This window comes from Phacochoerus africanus, chromosome X (genome assembly GCF_016906955.1).
Source record: "Phacochoerus africanus isolate WHEZ1 chromosome X, ROS_Pafr_v1, whole genome shotgun sequence".
Lineage (NCBI taxonomy): Eukaryota > Metazoa > Chordata > Mammalia > Artiodactyla > Suidae > Phacochoerus > Phacochoerus africanus.
The window spans coordinates 98748862-98774375 of record NC_062560.1 but is presented as its reverse complement, the minus strand read 5'-3'; the positions used below and the strand labels follow the sequence as shown (position 1 = coordinate 98774375).

At 37.4% G+C, this 25514-nt stretch overlaps 1 protein-coding gene across 1 annotated transcript in view; it reads left to right on the top strand.

The window, feature by feature from the left end:
* Window positions 1–25514, top strand: part of LRCH2 (leucine rich repeats and calponin homology domain containing 2) — a 104836-nt gene that overhangs the window by 8233 nt on the left and 71089 nt on the right. Inside the window, exon 2 of the mRNA XM_047765556.1 lies at window positions 23144–23288. Within this exon, the coding sequence (XP_047621512.1) occupies window positions 23144–23288 (145 nt within the window). The remainder of the gene's footprint in view (window positions 1–23143; window positions 23289–25514) is intronic.

Genomic DNA, 25514 nt, shown 5'->3' with positions numbered 1-25514 from the left:
AAGGAGTGTTCTGCCTATGTTTTCCTTTAGGAGTTTTATGATATCCAGTCTTACATTTATGTCTTTAATCCATTTTGTGTTTATTTTTTGTATATGGTGTTAGAAAATGTTCTAATTTCATTCTTTTACATGTGGCTCTCCAGTTTTCCCAGTAACCAATTATTGAAGAGACTGTCTTTTTTCCATTGTATATTTTTGCCTCCTTTGTCATAGATTTTTTTCTTGGCTGCACCCACAGAATATAGAAGTTCCCAGGCCAGGGATGGAACCTGTGCTACAGCAGCAACCCAAGCTGCTGCAGTGACACTGGATCCTTAACCCGCTGAGGCACCAGGGAACTCCTAGTGGGGAAACCTAACACCTCACTTACGTCAATGGATAGATCAATCCAGATAGAAAATCAATAGGAAAACACTGGTCTTAAATGACACATTAGACAGAATGGACTTAATTAATATTTAGGGAGCATTCCATCTGAAAGGAGCAGAATACACATGTTTTCAAGTGCACATGGAATATTCTGCAGTAGAGATCACATGCTGGGCCACAAAGCAAGCCTCAGTAAATTTAAGAAAATTGAAATCATATCAAGCATCTCTTTGGACTACAGTGCTATGAGATTAGAAATCAACCACAAGAAAAGGAAAAAAAAACTGTGGGAGTTCCCTTCATGGCTTAGTGGTAACGAACCTGACTAGTATGCATGGGGACACAGGTTTGATCCCTGGCTTCGCTCAGTGGCTAAGGATCCCTTGTTGTCATGAGCTGTGCTGTAGGTCGTAGACATGGCTCAGATCTTGCATTGCTGTGGCTGTGGTGTAGGCCGGCAGCTGTAGCTGCAATTCAGCCCCTACTCTGGGAACTTCCATATGCTGTAGGTGCAGCCCTGAAAAGCACCAAAAAAAGAAAAAACAAAACAAAACAAAACAAAAAAACTGTAAAAAGCAAAAACGTGTGGAAGCTAAACAAAATGCTTACTAAACAACCAATGGATCACTGAAGAAATGAAAGAAAAAATCAAAACATACCTAGAGACAAAGGAAAACAAGACACAATGATCCAGAACATATGGGATGCAGCAGAAGCAGTTCTAAGAGGGAAGTTTATAGCAATATGAGCTACCTCAAGAAACAAGAAAAATCTCAAAACAACCTAACCTTATGGCTAAAGCAGCTAGAGAAAGAAGAACAAACAAAATCCAAAGTTAGTAGAAGGGAAGAAATTGTAAAGATCAGAGCAGAAATAAATGAAATAGAGACTGAAAAAAAAAAAAGAGAAAATATCAATGAAACTGAAAGCTGGGTCTTTGAAAAGATAAACAAAATTAGTAAACTTTTAGCCAGACTCAGCAAAAAAGGGAGAAGGCCCAAATTAGTAAAATTGTAAATGAAAAGGGAGACGTTACAAATATCACAAAATACAAAGAACATGAGAGATACTAAGAACAACTATATACCAGTAAAATAGGCAACCCAGAAGAAATAGACAAGTTCTTTGAAAGGTATAATCTCCCAACACCAAACCAGGATGAAATAGATGAAATTATGAACTAGCACTAAAATTTAATTGGTAATTGAAAAACTTAACAAACAAAAGTCCAGGACCAGATGACTTTACAGGTGATTTCTGCCTAACATTTAGAGAGAAGTTAACATCTATCCTTCTGAAACTATTCCAGAAAATTGCAGGGGAAGGAACACTTCCACACTCGTTCTTTGAGGCCACCATTATCCTGATACCAAAACAAGATAAAGATACCACAAAAAACAAAATTACAGGCCAATATCATTGGTGAACATAGATGCAAAGATCCTCAACAAAATGTTAGCAAACTGACTAAAATTTAATATTTTGATTTAGGTTATTTATAATATAAACTAAGAAGCATTTATAATATAAACTAGGAAGCATTTATTTTTCATTAAAAGAAAAGAGATGGACATGGTCCGGAACCCCACTGACAGCGTGATAGATAATGTTAAGGACACTTTCCACAAATAAAAATAATAGAAGACTTAGAGCATGTTGATTGCCTGGGCGGTGGTATTTAAGTTCCAAGACATACAGTGAAACTTTGCAAAAGGGCACATCATTCTCTTAATCTGTCTCAGCAGCACATTCTAAGGGATACTTATGCTGTGTGATACCCACCCCCATTGTTCAGAAGCTGCTCACCATCATGATCTAGGATGGGAAATCTTTTAGTTTTCCCAGGCTAGGGGTCTAGTTACCTGAGCCACTACTGGAACTCCATGTTTGGGTATTTCTTGAAGCATTGTAATATGCTTATAATCAGTTCTTTGAAAAGTTTCAGAAAGTTTTCTCTGCTTCCTTTACAGAAAAATATACCTTATACTCCAGGGAACTATTTGATGTAATAAAAGAAGACTGTGGGGAGTTCCCGTCGTGGCGCAGTGGTTAATGAATCCGACTGGGAACCATGAGGTTGCGGGTTCGGTCCCTGCCCTTGCTCAGTGGGTTAACGATCCGGCGTTGCAGTGAGCTGTGGTGTAGGTTGCAGATGTGGCTCGGATCCCGCGTTGCTGTGGCTCTGGCGTAGGCCGGTGGCTGCAGCTCCGATTGGACCCCTAGCCTGGGAACCTCCATATGCCGCGGGAGCGGCCCAAGAAATAGCAACAACAACAACAACAACAAAAAAGACAAAAAAAAGACAAAAAAAAAAAAGAAGACTGTGGAGTTCCTGTGGTGGCTTAGCAGTTAGCGAACCTGACTAGCATCCATGAAGATGCAGGTTCAGTCCCTGGCCTCCCTCAGTGAGTTAAGGATCCGGTGTTGCCGTGAGCTGTGGTGTAGGTTGCAGATGCGGCTTGGATCCTGAATTGCTGTGACTGTGGTGTAGGCCCGCAGCTGCAGCTCAGATTGGCCCCCTAGCCTGGGAACCTCCATGTGGCGCAGCTGTGGCCCTAAATGGCAAAAAGACAAAAAGAAAAAAAGAAAAAAAAAAGACTGTACAAATGTTTTATAAGAATAATTTAAGCTTGTTTAGTCTCACTTCATTGTATTGAGTCTGCTAAAGGTCTAACTTTTAATTTGTACATTTTCCTGTTTCAAATAAATTACAAATTGATAGAATTCCACTTACAGAAGACCAGTTAATGGACTGTAATGGATAATTTAAGAAAAATATATTGTCTTACATATTTTTTGATAAGAAATTTTTTTAAAGTTTTTTTTTTTCCAAATAGCAAAGTAAATTCTTCCCTATTTGTGGACATTGTTAATCTGTATATTCTTATAATTTGTGACAGAGATTGTCGTTACTTTTAAATTAATTCTCTTTCAGTTGAATTTTATGTATAATAGAGATCCAAGGTGACAAGAAACAGAAATAAAATAACTGTGCCATAAATTTTATTTGAAGTCTACTGAGATTAACCAGTTCTAGAACATTTGTGAATCTGGGTTTCATTCAAAAATGACTTTATTAAATGATTATGTCCCTAAGAGACTCTAGAGTGTGCAGCCTAGAAATTTTCCTCTCTTCAAAAAGTAATTACAATATTTAAATTCTTAATACTTTGAGCTAATTGGTTGGGGATGTCTGTGTCAATGGAAAGTCAATTACTTTTAAAACTATTTATAAATTAAAGGAGTTCCCTGGTGGCTCAGTGGGTTAAGGATCTGGTGGTGTCGCTGCTGCGACTGGGTTGCTGCTGTGGCACGGGTTTGATCTCTGGCCCCAGAAATTCTGTGTGCCATGGGTGTGGCCAAAAAAAGATATTTATAAATTAAAAATAGTAAATTGATCATAGATAATGTAAGAATGGATTTGTCATTATCTGTTTTGTGTAGTGGACAAGGTGGTAAAGTTTCTGCCTTGAAGGAATTTATGATTTCATAGTGGTATAAAATAAGTGGTCATGTATCTATTATATAGGCTAGATCAGTGGTTTTCAAGGGGTGGGGGAACTTGCCCACAGAGGATATTTGTTATGTCTGAAATCAGTTTTGATTGTCACAACTTGTGGATGCTACTGACATCTAGTGGGTAGAGACCAGGAATGCTGCGAAGCACCCTACAATGAAAAAGACTGCCCACACAGCAAAGACTTAGCTAGTCCAAAAAGTCAATGGAGCCAAGACTGAGCAGTGTTGGGCTACAGTAAGATACATGTCATAAATGAAAGCAAAGTTATGTGCAAATTTGAAGAGAGAGAGGTGATTGTGTTGTATTGTGGTAGAACATCAGAAAGGGCTTTAAAGTGGAGATGGAGGATGGGCTTTGAAGTAGGAAGGATCAGATCTTGTACTTAATCATAAAAAGAGGAAACTACATGATTATGGACATCCCAGAGTCTCTTCAGACTCAAAATATAAAAAAAAAAAAACCCAACCCCCCCCAAAACCCTCCCAACTTTTGTCATTGACCCTAAGCCCTCTCGTCTCCCAGACCAGAAACTTGAAACATTTTAAACTCTGATTTTCCCCCACCCTATATATCTGTTAGGAACTAAGACCTCTTAATCATAACTCTTTGAATAGCTTTTGGATCTATTTCCTTCTTCTCAGTTCTCACTCCCATTATTGTTCAGGTTCTCTTCTATTCCCCTTTAAGTAGACCTATCAGCAGTTTTCCCAAATGATATCTGTGCCAAATGATCTCAGTTTGCTTCAAGTCCAGTTAGTCCTTCACGCTGTAGCTATTGTGGTCTGCCTAATATGTAAATATGACTGTAAATTTATTGCTCCTAAAACATACCTGTGAGCCAGTTAGCTGACTCCTTAATAATACATTGTTTATTCCTTGTTTTGAACTTTTAAAAACGTAAAAAAGCTCATGGAGTTTCCGTCGTGGCACAGAGGTTAACGAATCCAACTAGGAACCATGAGGTTGCTGGTTCGATCCCTGGCCTTGCTCAGTGGGTTAAGGATCGGCGTTGCAGTGAGCTGTGGTGTAGGTCGCAGACGCGGCTTGGATCCCGCGTCGCTGTGGCTCTGGTGTAGGCTGGTGGCTGCGGCTCCGATTAGACCCCTAGCCTGGGAACCTCCATATGCAGTGGGAGTGGCCCTAGAAAAGGCAAAAAGACAACAAACAAACAAACAAAAAACTAAAAAAAAAATGTAAAAAAGCTCGCATATAACTCTTTGTTACTGGTAATTTTTATATTACTTAATATTAAGTTGCTGTGATTCATCATTTATTAAGTTGTTGCATGAAGCTGTAGTTTATTCTTTTTGATGGCTGCATTATCTTTTGTTGTGTGACTATAGCACTCTTATCCACTTTCTCACTCATGGCCATTTGGGTTCTTAACATATTTTTGCTCTTGTGAACAGTGCTGATATAAGCATTATTATACATCTATTGCACGTGTGCAAGAATTTCTCTTGTGTATATACTTGGGAGTGGAATAGCTGGGCTATATGGTATTTTAATGTTCAGTTTGAGAACATAATGCCAAACTGGTTTAGAGTTTACATTTCCATCAATATGTATAAGAGATGCTATGAATTCATATCTCCTCCAACACATAATTTTGTTAGGTTTAAACATTTTGGCCAAACAAGTTTAAAATGGTAGTTCAGTGAAGTCTTTTTTGTTGTTGTTGTATGAAACGATTATATTTTATAGAAGTATAGTTTATTTACAATATCGTGTTAGTTGCGGGTGTACAGGAAAGTAATTCAGTTATATATATGTGTGTACATATATACATATACACATATATATATATATATTCTTTCTAAGATTCTTTTCCATTATAGGTTATTATAACATATTGAATATAGTTTCCTGTGCTATTTATTTACTTTATATGTAGTAGTGAGTATCTGTTAACCCCAAACTCCTAGTTTAGCCCTCCCCCCTCCTTTTCCCTTAGGTAACCATAAGTTTGTTTTCTATGTCTGTGAGTCTGTTTCTGTTTTGTAAATAAGTTCATTTGTATCTTTTTTTTAAACTCCACGTATAAGTGATATCCTATAGTATTTGTGTTTCTCTAACTTACTTCATTTAGTATGATAATCTCTAGGTCCATCCATGTTGCTGCAAATGGCAATATTTCTTTTTTATGGCTAAGTAATACTCTACTGTAATATTCTGTGTAACACACACACACACACACATATACACACACACACACACGCACACATCTTCTTAATCCAATTATCTGTTGATGACACTTGGGTTGTTTCCACGTCTTGGCTATTGTAAATAGTGCTGCTATGAACACTGGGATGCATGTGTCTTTTCAAATTAGAGTTTTCATATTTTCCAGATATATGTCCAGGAGTGGCTTTGCTGGATCATATAGTAACTCTATTTTTAGTGTTGTAAGTAGCCTCCATTACTGTTTTCTGTAGTGGCTGCAACAATTTATATTCCCATGAACAGTCTAGGAGGGTTCCCTTTTCTTCAACCATCTCCACCATTTATTACTGTAGACTTTTTTTTGGCTGCACCTGAGGTATGCAGAAGTTCTAGGGCCAGGAATCAAACCTGCACCACAGCAATGACCTGAGCCACAGCAGTGACAATGCCAGATCCTTACTCCACTGAACCACTAGGGAACTCCTTTTTGACCATAGCCATTCTGACATATGTGAGATTTTCATTTCTTGATTTACATTTCTCTCATGACCAGTTTTGTTAACATACTTTCAAATGTCTTGATTACCTGGCCACATGTGTTTCCTGTACTGTGAAATAATTTATTTTGCCCAATTTTTATTGGGCAAAATACTAATACTATATTAATCATTTGTCAGTTTTGTATATTGTAAATATCTTCTCCTAGTATATAACTTGCCTTTTTGCTTATTAAGGAGTCTTTTGCTGAATGAATGCTCTAAATTTTATTAATCAAATTTATGTCTTTTTCAAAAAAATTTTATTGGGAGTTCTCATTGTGGCTCAGCAGGTTAAGGACCTGACGTAGTGTCTGTGAAGATGCAGGTTTGATTACTGGCCTTGCTCAGTGGGTTAAGGATCTGGCATTGCTGCAAGCTGTGGCATAGGTTGCAAACGCAGCTCGGATTCAGTGTTGCCATGGCTGTGGCGTAGGACTCAGCTGCAGCTCCCATTTGACCCATGGCCTGGGAATTTCATATGCCACAGGTGCAGCACTAAAAAGAAAAAAAAATTGTTGGAATATAGTTGACTTACAAATTTGTGTTAATTTCAGGTGTATAGCAGGGTAAATCAGTTATACATATACATATATCCATTCCTTTGCAGATTCTTTCCCCATATAGATTATTACACAGTTTTGAGTAAATTTCCCTGTGCTATACACTAGGTCCTTGTTACCCATCTGTTTTGTATATAGTAGTGTGAACATATCAATCCCAACCCCCTAACTTATCCCCCCCCCCATGTTTTCCCTTTGGTAAACTTAAATTCGGTTTCAAAATCTTTGAGTCGATTTCTGTCTGTTTTGTAAGTTCTCTTGTATAATTTTATTTTTTGCTGCACCTGTGGCATATGGAGGTTCCCAGGCTAGGGGTCGAATCAGAGCTGTAGCGGCTGGCCTACGCCACAGCCACAACAACATGGGATCCAAGCCGTGTCTGTGACCTATACCACAGCTCGTGGCAATGCCGGATCCTTAACCTACTTAGTGAGGCCAGGGATTGAACCCACATCCTCATGGTTGCTAGTCTGGTTTGTTAACCACCAAGCCACTATGGGCACTCCATATTGTATAATTTTTAATAAGATTCCACGTATTAGTGATCTCATATGATATATCTTTCTCTGTCTGATTCATTTCACTTAGTATGATAATTTCCAGGTCCATCCATGTTGCTGCAAATGGGATTATTTCATGATTTTTCATGGCTGAGTAATATTCCACTGTATATATGTACCACATCTTTATCCAGAACTCTGTTGATGGACATTTAGGTTGCTTCCATGTTTTGGCTATTGTAAATAGTGCTGCAGTGAATATTGGGGTGCATTTTTTTAGGGCCGCAGGTGCGCCATATGGAAGTTTCCAGGCCAGGGGTCAAATTGGAGCTATAGCTGCCAGCCTATGCCACAGCCACAGCAACGCTAGATCTGAGCTGTGTCTGTGACCTACACCACAGCTCATGGCAACGCCAGATCCCTGACCCACTGAGTGAGGACAGGTATGGACTCTGCACCCTCATTCATTTCTACTGCACCACAATGTGAACTCCCACAAAATTTAAAAATTTTGATGAAGCCCATTTCATCTATTTTTTTCCTTATGTTGCTTATGCTTTTCATGTCATATCTAAGGAGCCATTGCCTAACCCAGGGTTATGAAGGTTTATTCTTTTGTTTTCTTTTGAGTTTTGTAGTTTTAGCTCCTACATTTTTATGTATTACCCATTTTGAGGTTTTTTGTGTGTGTGGTGTCAGGGCCCAACTTCATTCTTAAGGATATGTGTATCCAGTTCTCTCAGCACCATTTCTGGAAAATTTCTTTCCACATCCAGTTTTATTGTTACCCTTGTTGAAAATCAATTGATCATAAATGTGAATGTTTACTTCTGGGTTTTCAATTCCAATCCATTGATCTATATTCCTGTTCTTAACTTGGTACCAGTCTATCTTGATTTCTATAGCTGTGTGTTAAGTTTTGTAATCCAGAGGTGTGAGTCTTCGAACATTGTTCTTTTTCAAGATTGCTTTGGTTATTCTGGGACACATGAATTTTAGGATAAGCTTGTCATCTTCTTCAGAAAATGCAAGTTGTGATTTTGATAGGGATTGTGTTGAATCTGTAGATCAGTTTGGGGAAGTTTTGTTGTCTTAGCAATAGTGAGTTGTCCAATCCATGAGTATGGGATGTCTTTTTTTTTTTTTTTTTTTTAATGGCTGTACCTGTAGCATATGGAAATTCTCAGGCCGAGAGTTGAATCCAAGCTGCAGCTGCGACCTACGCCACAGCTGCAGCAACACCAGATCCTTTTAACCCACTACACTGGGCTAGAGATTGAACCTGAACTTCTGCAGTGACCTGAGCCGCTGCAGTTCGAGTCTTAACCCACTGTACCAAAGTGGGGAACTCTGGGATGTCTTTGATTTATTTGTATCTCTAGTTTTTTTCAACAATATTTTGGAATCTTATATAGTAATCATATTTGAAAATCATATTTGTAGATGAAATCCAGGAAAAATTGTGAGATGAATGCCCATTTTGTTTTGGGTTCAGCTTTTTTTTTTTTTTTTTGTCTTTTTGCTATCTCTTGGGCCACTCCCGCGGCAAATGGAGGTTCCCAGGCTAGGGGTCGAATCGGAGCTGTAGCCACCGGCCTACACCAGAGCCATAGCAACCCGGGATCCGAGCTGCGTCTGCAGCCTACACCACAGCTCACGGCAACGCCGGATCGTTAACCCACTGAGCAAGGGCAGGGACCAAACCCGCAACCTCATGGTTCCTAGTCGGATTCGTTAACCACTGCGCCATGACGGGAACTCCCAGCGTTTTTTTTAATCTTTGTTTTTTGTCTTTTTTGTTTTTTCTGGGGCCGCACCCATGGCATATGGAGGTTCCCAGGCTAGGCGTCCAATCAGAGCTGTTGCTCCCAGCCTACGCCAGAGCCACAGCAACGCCAGATCCGAGCAGCGTCTGTGACCGATACCACAGCTCACGGCAACGCTGGATCTCCAACCCACTGAGCAGGGCCAGGGATCAAACCTGCAACCTCATGGTTCCTAGTTGGATTTGTTAACCACTGAGCCACGAAGGGAACTCTGGTTCAGCAGTTTTTGCAGTAGTATAGCTCTAACATCATTTCTCAAGTTTTGGTCTAGTTTTCTTGTCTTACACTGACTTGCTGTCCTTCATTTGTCATAAGCCCTTGCAAATAATCACTGTGTATATATTTTCTTTTTTTTAAGGCTGCACCTATGGCATATGGAAGTTCCCAGGCTAGGGGTCAAATCAGAGCAGCAACTGCTGGCCTATGCCACAGCCAGAGCAACTCTGGATCCAGACCACATCTGCGACTTAAACTGAAGCTTGCAGCAACACTGGATCCTTAGCCCACTGAACAAGGCTAGGGATTGAACCCGCATCCTCATGGACACTATTTCTGGCTTTTAACCCACTGAGCCACAGCAGGAACTCCACTTGCTCTGTATATTCACTGCTTCTCTTCATGAGTCATCACCTCATGATCGAATGTTTTCTCAACATTAATCTATGTAATGTTCCTTTCTTTTAAAGTCTTTCCATTATAGTCTATTGTATACTTTTCCAAATTGTTCTAAGAGTTTTCTTTATGCTACTGTTCCACTGAAGAAATATGTTTTATAACGTGATTTTTAACTACTGCCTAATAGTCTGTTGTATGTATGTACCATATTTTATTTAACCATTCCTCTATTGTTAGATGGTTAAGTTATTATTTAAATATGAGTATACAGCCAGGTGCAATTGTGCTCTTAGCTTTACATTATTTATCCCAAGATGAGTTTAAACTCTTTGAGGGCAGGTAACACTTTCTGTACGAAAATACCCTACAGTTTTCTGTTGGCTGCTGTGTATCTCTGCAACAGTTGATAGTAAATGCTTGTCATATTTCTAAACTTAAAATTATGGCAAGGAGAATGACAATTTTATATGTTGACTTCTTGTTATATTTGTGTGACTGTAAACTAGAGGGACAGCTTTGCCGTGGTATCTTGGTGATCTCACACATCTCCACATAGTCCAGATAGGCAAGACTGTACCATAATCTGACTCAAATCTTGGGAAAAGACTCTCTGATCGATCCTTCCTGGTACATGGTAAGATAGATGACAGGTCATTTCACCTCCCTATCTTGTGGGAGGCTGCCTCAAGATAGTTTATTATCTCCTTCTTTCATTATTGTGATACATGGGACAATCTTTTAGATAAACTGTGAGTATAAATTTGCAAAGCTGTCTAGAGTGGTTCTCAATGATAGAGTAACCTACTGTGCATGTTTTCTATCATTTGATCCCTCCCTCCAGTTTGGTTTTGTCCTGTGGGACTAGGGACATGGGGAACTGACACCATACTGATCATGCTTTCTCTGTTTGTGTTAGTAATAAACTGTCTGAATCCATTTGGTCTTACTGGTAGCTTGCCAGTGTGCTGCTGTGTAGGAGCCGCTTGACCACTTAAGATAAACTAATGGGGTTTTCTTTGGCCTGGTTTGTGGAATTTGTCATTACTTTGTAAGTAGCTTACTGTAACTTGCTTTTAATTTTGGCACCCAGTATTGAGTGCTTTTTTTGTTGAATAGCTCAAGTAGGGATGATCCTTGCTCTATAAGTAGAGTATTTTTTAAGGGGCACAGTTGACTGGCTGTAAAATTTGTCATAATCTGGATACATCAAAGAGGAAGCAGTTAGTTTTGTTTAGCATAGTAACTTGCACTTTTTTTTTTTAACTGTCCTCCAGGACTACTTTTGTTTTGGAATTCAAAACCTGTTAAGAGTTATCTTGGGAAGTCAGTTTGATACAGATAGTTCTCATGTTACATTATACTTTCTTTTCTCATGCAGTAGAAACATACTAAGATATCATAATTAATGCAAATAAAAAGTATACTGTATACTTGTCTCTTGGTATCCACTGGGCATTAGTTCTAGGACCCCCGGGGGTACCAAAATCCACAGATGCTCAAGTCCCTTATGTAAAATGGCCTCATACAGTTGGTCCTTCCTGTCTGTGGATTCCCCATCTGTATAAGCAGATCCATTTAATTTTCAGTGACTAGTTGATAAATTGACCTAGGCAGAGAGAACATCAGCATTAGATTAATCATACATCAATTCAGATGTCTTAGGTATGGGCAGGTTGACATATTTTGTCGCTGCTTATTTCATTAATCAGACTATAACAATTCAAATTGTATAGTTTCTTGGTTTTTGCTTTAAGAAAATAATTTACATGAGAGCATGATTTTTGGCATTGAAAGTTGCATACTTTCTTTGTAATTTGCATTTAAAAATTATGACATATAGTAGAATAGCAATAAAACATGATGGCACAGTGATAGATGTTTAGTAGCAGACCAAGTTGTGCCCCATAAAAACAAAATAATTGTATAAAATACTAATTTGTAATTAGCTTACAACTGTCTGTATATATCATTCTTATGAATGGAATATATGTGGTTAGAATTCAGTTTACCTTCTGGAATATAATATTTAAAAAATATTGTAATATTGTTTTATAACAAAAGCAATACTTGCTTATCATAGAAAATTTGGAAAATAAAAGCATAGAGAAAATACAGGTCACTCCTATTCTACCCATCTTGAGTGAATATTAACATTTTGGTGTATTTCCTTAATACCCCGACACTCATCACCTTGCACATACCTGTAGGTCTTTATTTGATTGTATAAAATGTAAATTTTTTTTTTTAGGGCTGCGCCTGTGGCATATGGAAGTTCCCAGGCTAGGGGTCGAATTGGAGCTGTAGCTGCTGGCCTACCCACAGCCATAGCCATGCCAGATCCTAGCCGCATCTGTGACCTATACTACAGCTCACAGCAATGTGGGATCCCTAACCCACCACCTCATGGATACTAGTGAGGCCAGGGATTGGACCCACCACGTCATGGATACTAGTCATGTTTGTTACATCTGAGCCACGATGGGAACTCCCTAAAATGTACATTTTAAAAGGAAACGACTGGCTTATAATGGGATAAAGTTTTTTATATTTTGTGTGTTCTAGCTATTATCCTGTGAGCATTCTTATTTCCATATTAGGAATCAAGTCTATAATATCATTTTTAAAGACTACAGGCTATATTCCGCTTTGAAGGTTTACCATATTTTATTTAGCCTTTATCTATTGTTGGACATTTGTTTCTAATTTTCTACTCTTTTAAATAACTTTAAAATGTACCTAGTTTTTTATGCATCTTTACTTGGTTTTAAAAATTACTTGTTTGAATCCTTGGATCAATTGCTATGAACATTTTTAAGGACCTTGATTCATATTGCCATATTGCTTTCTAGATAGGTTACCTTATGTTGAAATCACATCAGTGGTGTGTGGGGACGTGCCCAATTCAAAGTAGCCTTGCTAACACTGAATAATAGTTTAAAAAACCTTTAAATTTGATGGGTGAATTTTAGTGTCTTATTCTTTACATTTCTTTTTATTAGCATTGAGGTTGAATGTATTTTTATATACATCTTGGTCTTAAATATACATCATTGATAATTTTCTATTTGAATCTGTTTATGTCCTTGGCCAGGTTTTATCTGTGAGTTTTTGGTATCATTTTTGCATTTTTTCTTTTTATGTAGCTAAATCTAGAAATCTTTTATTTGTGAATTATTTCTTTATTTGGTGCTTTGAAAGTCCTTCCCCAATCGAGAATTTATTTTTGTAAAAGTTATTTGATGAGGTTATAACATTTGTCTTTTGAAAATAGAAGTTTTTCAAGAACTATTTAATAAATAATATTACATGGGTTCAAAATACCAGATTTACAGTATAATACATTTTATAGGGTTGAAGTATTGTGCCATTCTCAAACATCACTTAAATGTTTGAATGTCATTACACTGCATCATTTCTTGGTGAAATTGAAACATTTTGTAGAATTTCCTATGGACATGGAGCTGCCTCTCCCCCTCCTTTAAGAAAAATAAAGTCTTGTCCTTCCACGTGGCTTAATAGTTGTATGACTCACAGTCCTATTCTCACTGAGCATGAATGTAATCTGCCCTCTGGTTAGCAGCTGTGGTTTCTCCTTGCAGCATCTGTTTTTGTTTGTATCCTTGCTTCTCTAAGTGCCTCTGCTCAAAAGGAGCCTTCCATTATTGGTTGCTGCAGGTCTGCTTGTTATTGTTTCTCATAACTGTTGCCTTTAAAACATTTTTCTTCACTTTTTCGAGTATCTACTTCACACTTTTTTCTTTCCACTGTACTTACGGTTAATATTTTAATTCATCATAGAGTAGCCTAAAAGTTCTTTAGCTATAAATCTTAATCATTCAACAAGCCCTCAATGTTATAGTCTGATTTTTCACTATCTTGTTTTAAATGACAGCCCAACACCCTTTTAGGGAATACTGAATCAAGAAATCGCCTGTCTTTGCAGAAGGCATCTGTTGAAAGCAGATGCCAGAGCCATGGGGTTGTCATTTCCCATCAGGCTCCAACATCAGAGTCAAAGACGATCTCTATTCTTGCATTGACAGACAGCTGTGGTGCCTCCTGTTTTCTTGTTGTATGTGTTTTTAGTCCTGAAATTTCTTTTAGATGGAAAAATAGATAAGGAATCCTTAGTATTTGAGAGCATATTAATCAGATTTTACATATTGTAACTGCTCGCATTTGAATAATGGCAATTACTGAAGAGCACAGAAAATTAATTTTTTCATTTTCATGTTAGGTAATAAGTGTCCTAGTTGGTTGATTTTATGCACTCTCCTAAAGACATATAATTCTAGCATATATTTTCCATGTCATAAGACCTAAATGTAGTAATCAATTTCCATCACTTTGTTTTGTGTCTTTATGAACGATTATATATCATTAGGTGCAAATTGATAATTTTCCTTTCTTTTCTATTGCTTACTTCCTTTAGGAATTTTATATTTTTGCAGAATGTTTATTCATTTCCAATAGCTTTGAGATAGTGGGAGTAGTAATTAATTGATTTTGGCAATGTTTTATATTTATCATCAGTAGAATTAGAATATAGTTCAGATATAGTCTAGTGCTCAGCTACCAGTTATCCCTCATTTTTCAGTATGTAAGACTTCTGTAAACTATAAGGTATAACCCCAAGATGATAAAGAATTGGTCCCATCACAATAGCTTTGTAAAAATCACAATCTTAGTTGAAGTGGAGGTAATTTTGGGGGGTATAGTTCCTTTCACTGAAGTGTTATTATCTAAGCAAGTAATATTTGGTGCTAGAGTGGAACAGTAATTGGGATTGCTTAGGGTTGGTATCTGACTGGCTTTTTACCTACCCTAACATGTAGTGCCTAATTCATGATGCTTAATGGAATTTTGAATGAATGACACAGGCTATAAGTCAAGTCAGGATGCTGGCTGGGAAATAAGAATGAGGCTTGGAAGGTGAGAATCAGAATTTGCCTGCCTCTGTCTCAGAGTCTAAGTGCAGGACAACAGAGAATTTGATGCTTATGATATTATTTTATCTTGTATATTTTCTGTGATGAGGCTACAACTTCTAATCCCTGCTCAATAAGGAATGTTCATGATATGATAGGGAGATAAGTTTTCCATGGGTCTCATGTTTCTGAATATCTTGTGCGTGAGACACTAGTTGGTGCCCTTTGTTCAGGACTGTCTTTTGGAAGAATGAGAGTTTTTTTCTCTGGAGCAAAGGGCAGTCATTACTTCTCTCTGGTAAAATAGTGTCTCCCTTCAAACACAAAGTGCAGGCATGAATACTGTTTATTATAAAAGATTTGTGTTCCCTTACCTCAGAGTTCCTCTCGAATAATGTGATATAGTGCATGTGCAGGCATCCATCTATACCCGTATATGTTGCTCCTGTGACATTTGGGGAGCAAGGGGAACTGATACAGATATGCTGCTCATGCCACTTGCTATGCTGTGAGTAATAAAGTCCTTTGACTCACACAGGGGTCTCATGCTTTCTGCCAGTATCCTCTCAACTTACTGCTAATTTGTTTGTTGGGTTACAAAGTAGACAAAAGTCTCAGATCTTTTAGAGTTCTTGACAGGTACCCATCACAGTGGTTTTGCCTATAAGACGTTCAACTCTTTTGAAGAAACTTGATTTATTTTCTTTAATACTCGTTTATTGAATTGGTCAAAAATATTGAAAAATTAGTAAAGGTCCACTCTTTAAGCAGCCAAGAAAGCTATGTGTTGGTTCAGACTAAACAGTTCTGAAATGGTAAATTGGGAATAGCTGAGAGCTTTATAATGGAGTTATTTACTTAATTAAAAATTGACACTTGGAGTAAGATTTAAGTTCTGCTTCCTAATGCAAGATGAAACCTAGGATGTGAATGTAGTTAGAAGGTTTAGAATTTATCTGACCCTGCTACGTGGTTCCAGTGGAACAGAATATTTGAAATCTGTGAGTGGAAAAGCACACATAGAACATGGACTTCGAAGTCACATCTGAGTTTAGAACCCCTCTGCTGTCACTTATTACTAGTTTTTTTAATTTATTTTTTTAATTATTATTATTATTTTGGTCTTTTTGCTATTTATTGGGCTGCTCCCTCAGCATATGGAGGTTCCCAGGCTAGGGGTCGAATTGGAGCTGTAGCTGCCGGCCTACACCAGAGCCACAGCAACACTGGATCCAAGCCGCGTCTGCAACCTACACCACAGCTCACGGCAACGCTGGATCGTTAACCCATTGAGCAAGGGCAGGGACCGAACCCACAACCTCATGGTTCCTAGTCAGATTCGTTAACCACTGCGCCACGATGGGAACTCCGTAGTTTTTTTAAAAAAAAAAAAATTTAAGGTTGCTATTCAGTCTGTCTTTGATTCATATGCATAATGAGAAATAGTAGCTACCTCATAAGGTTGTTATGGGGATTAGAAATAATTATTCAAAGCCTATAGCCTTCTGATCTAGCATGTGTGGAGTGTGTGTGTGTGTGTGTGTGTGTGTGTGTGTGTGTGTATGTGTATGAGATAGTTAACTTCAGTTCCATTGAGGTTATTGTTGATGTGAATTTAAAGTTCTGATTTCAAATTATTTCTCCACTTAACTGTCATTTTTTATGCAGAAAATTCTCTGTGTTGATGAGGCTGTGTTCCAACAACATACTTAATTGTTTGAAGCTTTTCCAAAGGTGAAAATGTGGCAGATTTTCAAACATTATCTAAGATTTTGTTTTAAAAAATAGGAGGAAATGTAACAATCTATATTATTAAATAAAACCCAGAGAAGACTCATGTGTCTTAGTTTAATAATTTGTCACAAAAGTCATATAGCCTTTTTGTACACTGAATAAGATAAAAACTATAATTAATTAGTACAGCATAGTAGTATACTTTCTGGAAGTCATTTTCTGTACTTTGGCGGAAATGCTAGCCAGTGGGCCAGGAATTGCACTGGGCAACAGATGGACCTTTCTGTGGCACTTGTGGCTGCAGCTTGGGAGGCAGCAAACAGATTTCCATTCCATCTGACTTCTCTCCTCCCTTCTCTAGCTTCCTTGACCTCTGAAGCTCAAGAGTGATACAGAACATAATTTAGATCAGATTATTTAAAATGATCTATTAATACCTCTTAATGGGCCCCCAGAAGTTTTACCAGGAATGATTTTAAGGAAGGTAGGAAACAGAACACAGCAGTCTGTCTACTGTTGAGTTATTGCCAGTACTGCTTGATAGAATTTATGACAAAAACCAAGACCAAAAAAAAAGAGTTCAGTGGTTATAAAGGTGCTTATCTCCAAGGATACTAATTAACTGAGATATCATCTTCCTGCTTAAGAAAAAAATGCACAACTAATAATTAAAATTTTTTGCAGGGATTCTGTTATTCTGATAAACTGTTTTTGAGAAATGTGTTTCCTGTGACATTTGTAACAAATGACCACAAACTTGGTGAATTTGTCTAATTCTTGAGACCAGAAGTCCAAAATAAGGCTTTTGAAGCTAAAATCAAGGTTTCAAGAGGGCTGTAAATCCTCTGGAGGCTCTAGGGGAGAATCCGTTCCTTGCCTCTTTCAGCTTCTGGTGACTCTTGGCATTCTTTGGCCACATCATTCCAATGTCTGTCTCTGTCTTCACATTGCCTTTTTTCCTCAGTGTGTCTGTCTCATTTCCCTCCGTCTTCCTCCTATAAAGATACATGTGATGACTTTTAGGGCCCACATGAATGATGCAGGGTAATCTCCATTGCAAGATATTTAATTACATCTGCCAAAATTGGACCATATAAGCCAACATTCACAGGTTCCAGGAATTAGGACCTGATACCTTAGAGGGCCACTGTTCAGCTCACTACAGGAAGATAAGGAGCAAATTTCTTTTTTTGTTGTTGTTGTCTTTTTAGGGCCGCACCGCGGCATATGGAGGTTCCCAGGCTAGGGGGTCTAATCGGGGCTGTAGCTGCTGGCGTACACCACAGCCACAGCAACACCAGGTCTGAGCCGTGTCTGCGACCTGCACCACAGCTCACTGCAAGGCTGGATCCTTAACCCACTGAGCAAGGCCAGGGATTGAACTTGGGTCCTCAAGGATACTAGTCAGATTCGTTTCCACTGAGCCACGACTGGAATGCCAAGGAGAAAATTTCAATTCCTTTTTTTTTTTTGTAGAAGAGGTGAAACATCTTTATAATTGTCTTTTCCTGAGTCCTACTGGTCCCTTAAGAAGAGAAACTTTAAAGCTGTTGTGAAAGGAATCTCCCCATAAGGAATGAATTAACACTTTGTTTTCCCATCTTTAGATGGAACCGTATTAAACAAAATACAAATTTGCATGTATTTCTTGAGTATAATATGTTCTTTTTTATTCATGTCATTCTAGTTGCCCTAGTGCACATTTAATTAAATGATTTTTAATGTTACAAAAACTTCCTTATGGTTTAATTGTACATCACAAGATAAAAAATTTAGAATTTAGGAGTTCCCTAAACTGGCAACTGGGGACTCAGTGAAGGTGCCTGGCAATTGGGGACTCAGTGTTGTCACTCTGTGGCTCTGGTTCCATCCTTGGTCCAGGAACTTTTGAATGTTGCTGGCGCAGCCAAAAAAAAATTTAGAGTTTAAATTTTATGCATTATATCTGTAAAAGTTAATTTTCATTTTTTCGAAGGAAAATATGATATGCTGTTAGTGTGAGATAGTGCAAGAAATTAAAATACAGACCATTTTGTGTTATTGCCTATCTTTGGCTTCCATATTTTTCTCTTGGCATTGTTATTCTCTTTACCCAATTCTTTTTTCTTTCTTTCTTTTTTTATTCGTGTGTGTCTTTTTAGGGCCGCACTCACAGCATGTGGAGGTTCCCAGGCTAGGGGTTGAATTGGAGCTTGTAACCACAGCCACAGCCATAGCCACAGCAACACCAGATCCGAGCTGCATCTGCGATCTATACCACAGCTCACTGGAACGCTGGATCCTTAACCCACTGAGAGAGGCCAGGGAGCGAACCTGTGTCCTCATGGATACTAGTCAGATTCATTTCCACTGAGCCATGACGGGAACTCCTATCCAATTCTTTTTTTTTTTTTTTAATGTTTTTATTATTATTTTTTCTTTTTTACAGCTACACCCACAGCATATGGAAGTTCCGGCCTAGGGGTTGAATTGGAGCTGCAGCTGCCCGCCTACGCCACAGCCACGGCAACACTGGATCTGAGATGCATCTTTGACCTATGCCAAGGCTTCTGGCAACGCTGGATCCTTAACCTGCTGAGCAAGGCCAGGGGTCAAACCTGCATCCTCATGGACACTGTCAGATTCTTAACCCCCTGAGCCACAACAGAAACTCTGCCTTTACCCAATTCTTAGAAAGGATGTTTATACAGTTTTAAAATCTGAAAAAGCCTAGAACGAGATTTCCTTATTAGAGGACTTGTAATAGTTTGAATTTTAATTTCAACTTTATTATGTTTTATTTGCTTTAACTCAGTTAAATATAATAATAATTGTAATCTTAAGTGGTGTTTACTAAATATATTAGCTCATTCAGAAAATAGTTTATAAATGCAAATTTAATTAAATTCCCTAAGAGAACTTATATTACTTTGAAATTTAAATAATCTTGGTTTTGGAGGGGAAAGAATGTAAAGCATCACACAATAATGTATAAATTATTAAAATAATATATTGATATTATTTTAATTACTAAGATCACTCTTGTTATTAATTCTGATATTTTGGCTTTTTCTCCAGTTGCTTCTCTGAATATTCTCTTTATTGTTATTATTGTGTTTTCTCTTGACCATTATTTTCAGTCTTCTCTGCTTGCTGTTTTTTTTTTTTTTCTGCTCAGCTTGTAAATGTTGGTGTCTGGATGGGCTAGTCTTGAACTTTCTTTCTAACTCAGTACTCTGATTCAGGTGATGTCTTCCATTTCTATGATTTTATAGTACTAACCACATTCCCACAACTTTCAGTTTTCTCTTTCTATCCCAGACCTCACATCTGAGATCCAAAATGATCTGATTAACTGTCCATTTCACAATCCCCTATTGGATCTCTTTCAGACATCTCAGTTTTATACAAATATAAAATTGAACCCTTTATTGTAAACTCTGCCTCAAAAAACAAAAGAAAAGCCCATCAGCAAAACCAAGAACAAAAATGCTGTTTCATTCCTCACTCTTAATCTTACTTAAATGATTAAGTAGCATCATTTAGTTGCCTGGGCCAGAATCCTGGGTGCCATCCTTGATTATTACTCCTTATGTATCTCACATAGACAATCACTTGCCCAATTCTTATAAGTACTCATATAAAATATATTTCAGATTCTATCTACTTTTTAAAAAAAAATTGCCATTCTTGCAATATCAAGGCAAGCTGCCATCATCTTTCTCTAAGACCACCGTATTATTTATGAATATTTACTAGATATCATACAGAGTAACAAACTGGGCACACTTTTGTTTTTAGGATTTCAAATTAATTGTAAGCAGTAATTTTCAACTCCCAGGATTCTGAAGTTATATGAATAAGAGGTAAAATCCAAAAGTAAAAGAAGCATTCTAAACTTAAAAAAAAAGTGACTTAATTTTTCCCCTTCATTGGAACTTCATGATGCTTAGGTGTCTAGATGAGGAGAGTCAGGAAATTAAAAACTTCTATTTCAAGTTCAGATTTTGGTTTCTGATAATTCTGTCTGTCCTTTTATTTAGTTATTCAGAATCTTTTTTTTTTGTCTTTTGTCTTTTTTTTTTTTATTTTATTTTAGGGCTACATCTGTGGCATATGGAGGTTCCCAGGCTAGGGATCGAATCAGAGCTGTAGCTTCACCACAGCCACAGCAACGCTGGATCCAAGCCGCGTCTGTGACATATACCACAGCTCATGGCAGTGCTGGATCCTTAACCCACTGAGTGGGGCCAGGGATCGAACCCGCGTCCTCGTGAATACTAGTTGGGTTCATTAACCACTGAGCCACAAGGGGAACTCCTAGTTATTCAGAATCTTATGGTAAGAGAGAGAAGAATCTAAATTAATTTTTATATTATATAATCCTAACTAATGTTTTCTTTAGCCAATTTAAAAATTTTACATTAAGTGTATATGTATATACACATATATAAAACATATTAATACATGTATATTAATATTCTGAGTAGGGAATTTACTATATTGCTAAGTAAATAGGTTTCATCCCTCAGAGTGAGGGAGATGAGTATTGGTAGGTAGGAAGCTGTTCTTATGAGGGCAGACCAGATGCTAAATGAAGTACAGTGGGCTAAGCTACACCGTAGATGTTTTTCTTGAGAAAGGTAAATGATATTCTTATGTTTTTAACCAAATAAGTATAATTAAGTAATGTAAGCAAAGTATATTCCTATGATAAGATAACCACTTTGATAATTGTTCAGGCAGTGGTTCTTAACTGGGGTAGGAGAGTTTGTACTTCAGGGGACCTTTTTTGGCTACCGTGACTAGAGGGTGTTACTGGCATCTAGTAGGGGTGCTACTAAATATCCTACAGTGTCCAGGATAGCCCCATGTAACAAATAGTTATGCAACCCAAAAGCTCAGTAGTACTTTGGTTGAAAAGTTCTTAGCGTATTTTTTTTCAATCTGCCACATGATGTCCTAAGTATTTTTCAAAATTTTATAAGACAAATAAACCTTTAATGGAGATACAGTGATTATAATAATTCCACGATTTTTGTTAAAACTTGAATGGAAGTGTATTTGTGTGTACTTGAAATAATTTAGGAGAGGAGGGAATCAAGGGTGAATGCCAGGTTTCTGGCTTGGAGCATCTTGCCAGGAGGATATTGGTGACATCATCTGAGATGAGAGAAACAGATGTGTAAAAGATCTTCAGTTCAGATTTTACACTTGTGGAGCTTCAGTTCAGATTTTACACTTGAGGAAGTCCCAAAGATTAGAACATAGTTGTTCAAATATATATTTAATTTGAAATTTGTCAATATATGATTTTACACTTGAGGAAGTCCCAAAGATCAGAACATAGTTGTTCAAATATATATTTATTTTTAAATTTTTAAAAATTTAAAAAAATTTTTTTTGTCTTTTTGTTGTTATTGTTGTTGTTGTTGCTATTTCTTGGGCCGCTCCCGCGGCATATGGAGGTTCCCAGGCTAGGGGTCCAATCGGAGCTGCAGCCACCGGCCTACGCCAGAGCCACAGCAACGCGGGATCCGAGCCGCGTCTGCAACCTACACCACAGCTCACTGCAACGCCGGATCGTTAACCCACTGAGCAAGGGCAGGGACCGAACCGCAACCTCATGGTTCTTAGTCGGATTCGTTAACCACTGTGCCACGACGGGAACTCCTCAAATATATATTTAATTTGAAATTTGTCAATATATGACTACTAACCCTGCTATTGGATAAAATCACCTACTGGGTTGTTTTGTTTGTTTTTAAGGAAAGAGTACCTTAGGTCACAGCTCTTAGTAACACTAACATTCATAGCATGGGTAGAGGAGAATCTAGCAAGAGACTAAGAAGTAGCCAGGGAGATAATAGGAAGTGATCCAGAAGTGAGGTCTTCCAAGCCAAGGGAAGAAAAATATTTCCAGATGGATGAGTGGTTATTGATGTGCAGGCTGTTGGTGACCTTGGTAAGCATCACTGAGAGTGAATAGGAAGCAAATTACACTGGGTTTAGAAGTTCATAGTAAGTAAGAAATTTAGTTATATTGCAGATTTATGTAAGAGAGTCTGTGAAAGAGGAAGTGGATGAAGGGGTTGTGGGATCAGGGAGGTTTTTTGTGTCTTTAAATATCAGAGAGAATCCCTCATTGGTATTTTTAAAGATAATGTTGAAAGATAATTGAAGTATATTAAGTACAGTTTGTTAATAAACAGACTTCCCATGAGTATATTTCTGTGTTTTTTTTGCTTTCAAGTTTACGGTAACCTTGAGGGCAAAAGATCAAGGTCAATATTTTAAATTTTAAATAGTTGCTTCAATTCTAAGTGATTCAGCAAGTATGAAAATAGTTCTGTTAATTACCATAGATACAGGTATATGTTTGATACTCAATTATTATTTTTGTTTTTCAGATCTTTCAAGAAATCGTTTTACAGAAATTCCTTCTGATGTCTGGTTATTTGCACCTCTTGAAACATTAAATTTATATCATAATTGCATCAAAACCATTCCTGAAGCCATTAAAAACCTGCAGATGTTAACATACCTTAACATTAGGTAAGGAAACAATTTTGGGGAGGTAAATTTTGTTTTATATTACAATTTGAATCCTTTTTAGTTGTAAAGAAATGTGTTTGGTTTGGCTATGTAGCCTATATCTCAACAATATCTTATTTGTGTTTTTTATATGTCCTCATTACTTTATAGGCTTTTGGTCTTATTCTTGAGAGTGCTGCTTCTCAAACTTTAATGTGCACTGGAATCAGATGCAGATTCTGATTCCATAATCTGCAGTGGGGTCAGGCATTTCTAACAGTCCCCTGGTAATGCACATGCCTGCTGGTCCTTAGATCACTTTGAGTTGCAAGGCCTTTAGATAGAAATATTTCACTGAAATCTTAGCACCACAATACAGATTTATTTATATACATTATCATTTAAAGTGAAACATTATAAAGAAATAGTTCTAGAGTTGTATTTTTCACTCTGGTGATTTCTTGTTGCTACTTCAAGGATGGATAGATTGGGATGGGATTATTAGAACATTAGGAAGTAGGTAACAGTTGATGTTAATAAGTGCTTACTGTGTGCCAAGCAGTGTTACAAATACTTTACCCCTATTACCTCATCTTGATAACAGCATTTTGAGGTACATGGTTATTATCCCTGCATTGCAGATGAGGAAACTGAAGCACAGAGAGAGGTTAACTATTTGTACAAACACACATATATATACACACATATATATATACACACACACACATATATATATATGTATCTTGCAAATGGTAGAGCCAAAATTCAAATCAGAGCAGCAATATGACTGTAGAACTCTCATTCTTAGCTATTACCTTGTATTTATAATAGAATGAACATTTAGTAAATATAAGAAAAAAATTCCCCTGTCAGATGCATGACATTGAATGGAGACTGGTATATGTGTCTTAATTTTAGAATCATTTTCTTATTTTTCTTTTTTGTTTTGAGTTGTAAGGGGTAATTTCTTACCCCCTTCCTTAACAAAGTTACTTGTCTAAATTCTCATGTAGGAAAGTTGTAAATATAATTAGTACATATAAATAATAATGTTTATTTTTCTCTGTGATATATTAATTATTATGAATATCTCCCCCAGTGGTGTCTCCTGGCATTACATACTACTTTAACTGAAACCGCCTTAAAATGTGTGAGAGGAATTTTCTTCCATAGATGTTGGTCATTTGGGTTACTCATTTCTCTCAATTGGGTACATAATATCCTTGGCTTGGCTTGGGAGAGCTTTGAGGAAAGTGAGGTATTTTAACATTTTTATCTTTGTTTTTTGGTTTAGTTTTTTTCTTTTATGGAAGAACAAGATTTGTCAAAAATTGAATTGCATTTCTATATACATGTATGGTATAGCTTAGAATAATTTTACTACAACTTTCTGTGATTCTTTCCCATTTTGATCTCTAAAAGTTGACTCCTGATTTTTATTTACAGTCACAAAAATTTTTGAACACACTATATTGAAAATAGCATTTGTTCTAGTGGCTGACTTTCCTTTGACTATCTTTAAAACATGTAGCAAAAAAATGAAGACTGATGACTTATTCGTTATGTATAAAGAAATCAGATTCTGAAGAAAGTTGACTGCTAACTCAAAAAATCTGCTTCTTAAGGGAAGAAAAGAAGCCAGGTTTTTTTTGTTTGTTTGTTTGTTTCTTTTTTTGCTTTTTAGGGCTGCACCCATGGCGCATGGAGAGTTCCCAGACTAGGGGTCAAATCGGAGCTACAGCTGCCACAGGAAAGCAGGATCCGAACCTCGTCTGCAACCTACACCACAGCTCATGGCAATGCCAGATGCCTGACCCACTGAGCAAGGCCAGGGATCAAACCCACATCCTCATGGATACTAGTTGGATTTGTTTCTGCTCTGCTACAACGGGAACTCCAAGAAGCCAGTTTTTAAATGTGTTTTGGTCTGAGGGAGATTAGAATGAGTTTGTATGTTCCATTATTTTCCTATTTATTTTTTATTTTGGTGGAAAATATCTTGATGAACTTGTAAGACAATTTTTAATCTGTCTTTCTTCCTGTATACTATTCTCTTTTTCAGTGAAATCTGCAGGAAGATCTTTGTATCTCCAGATAGACCACTTTCCCAAAGATCCTTCTTGATCCTAAAGTGTGAAGTTGTGACAAGCTCCTAGCATATTTGACAATCCAACAGTCTGGCCAGGATTGCTGGTCTAGGGGCATTGTCCTTTTTTATAAAAGTCTGTGCCATGTGATAAAAGCCAG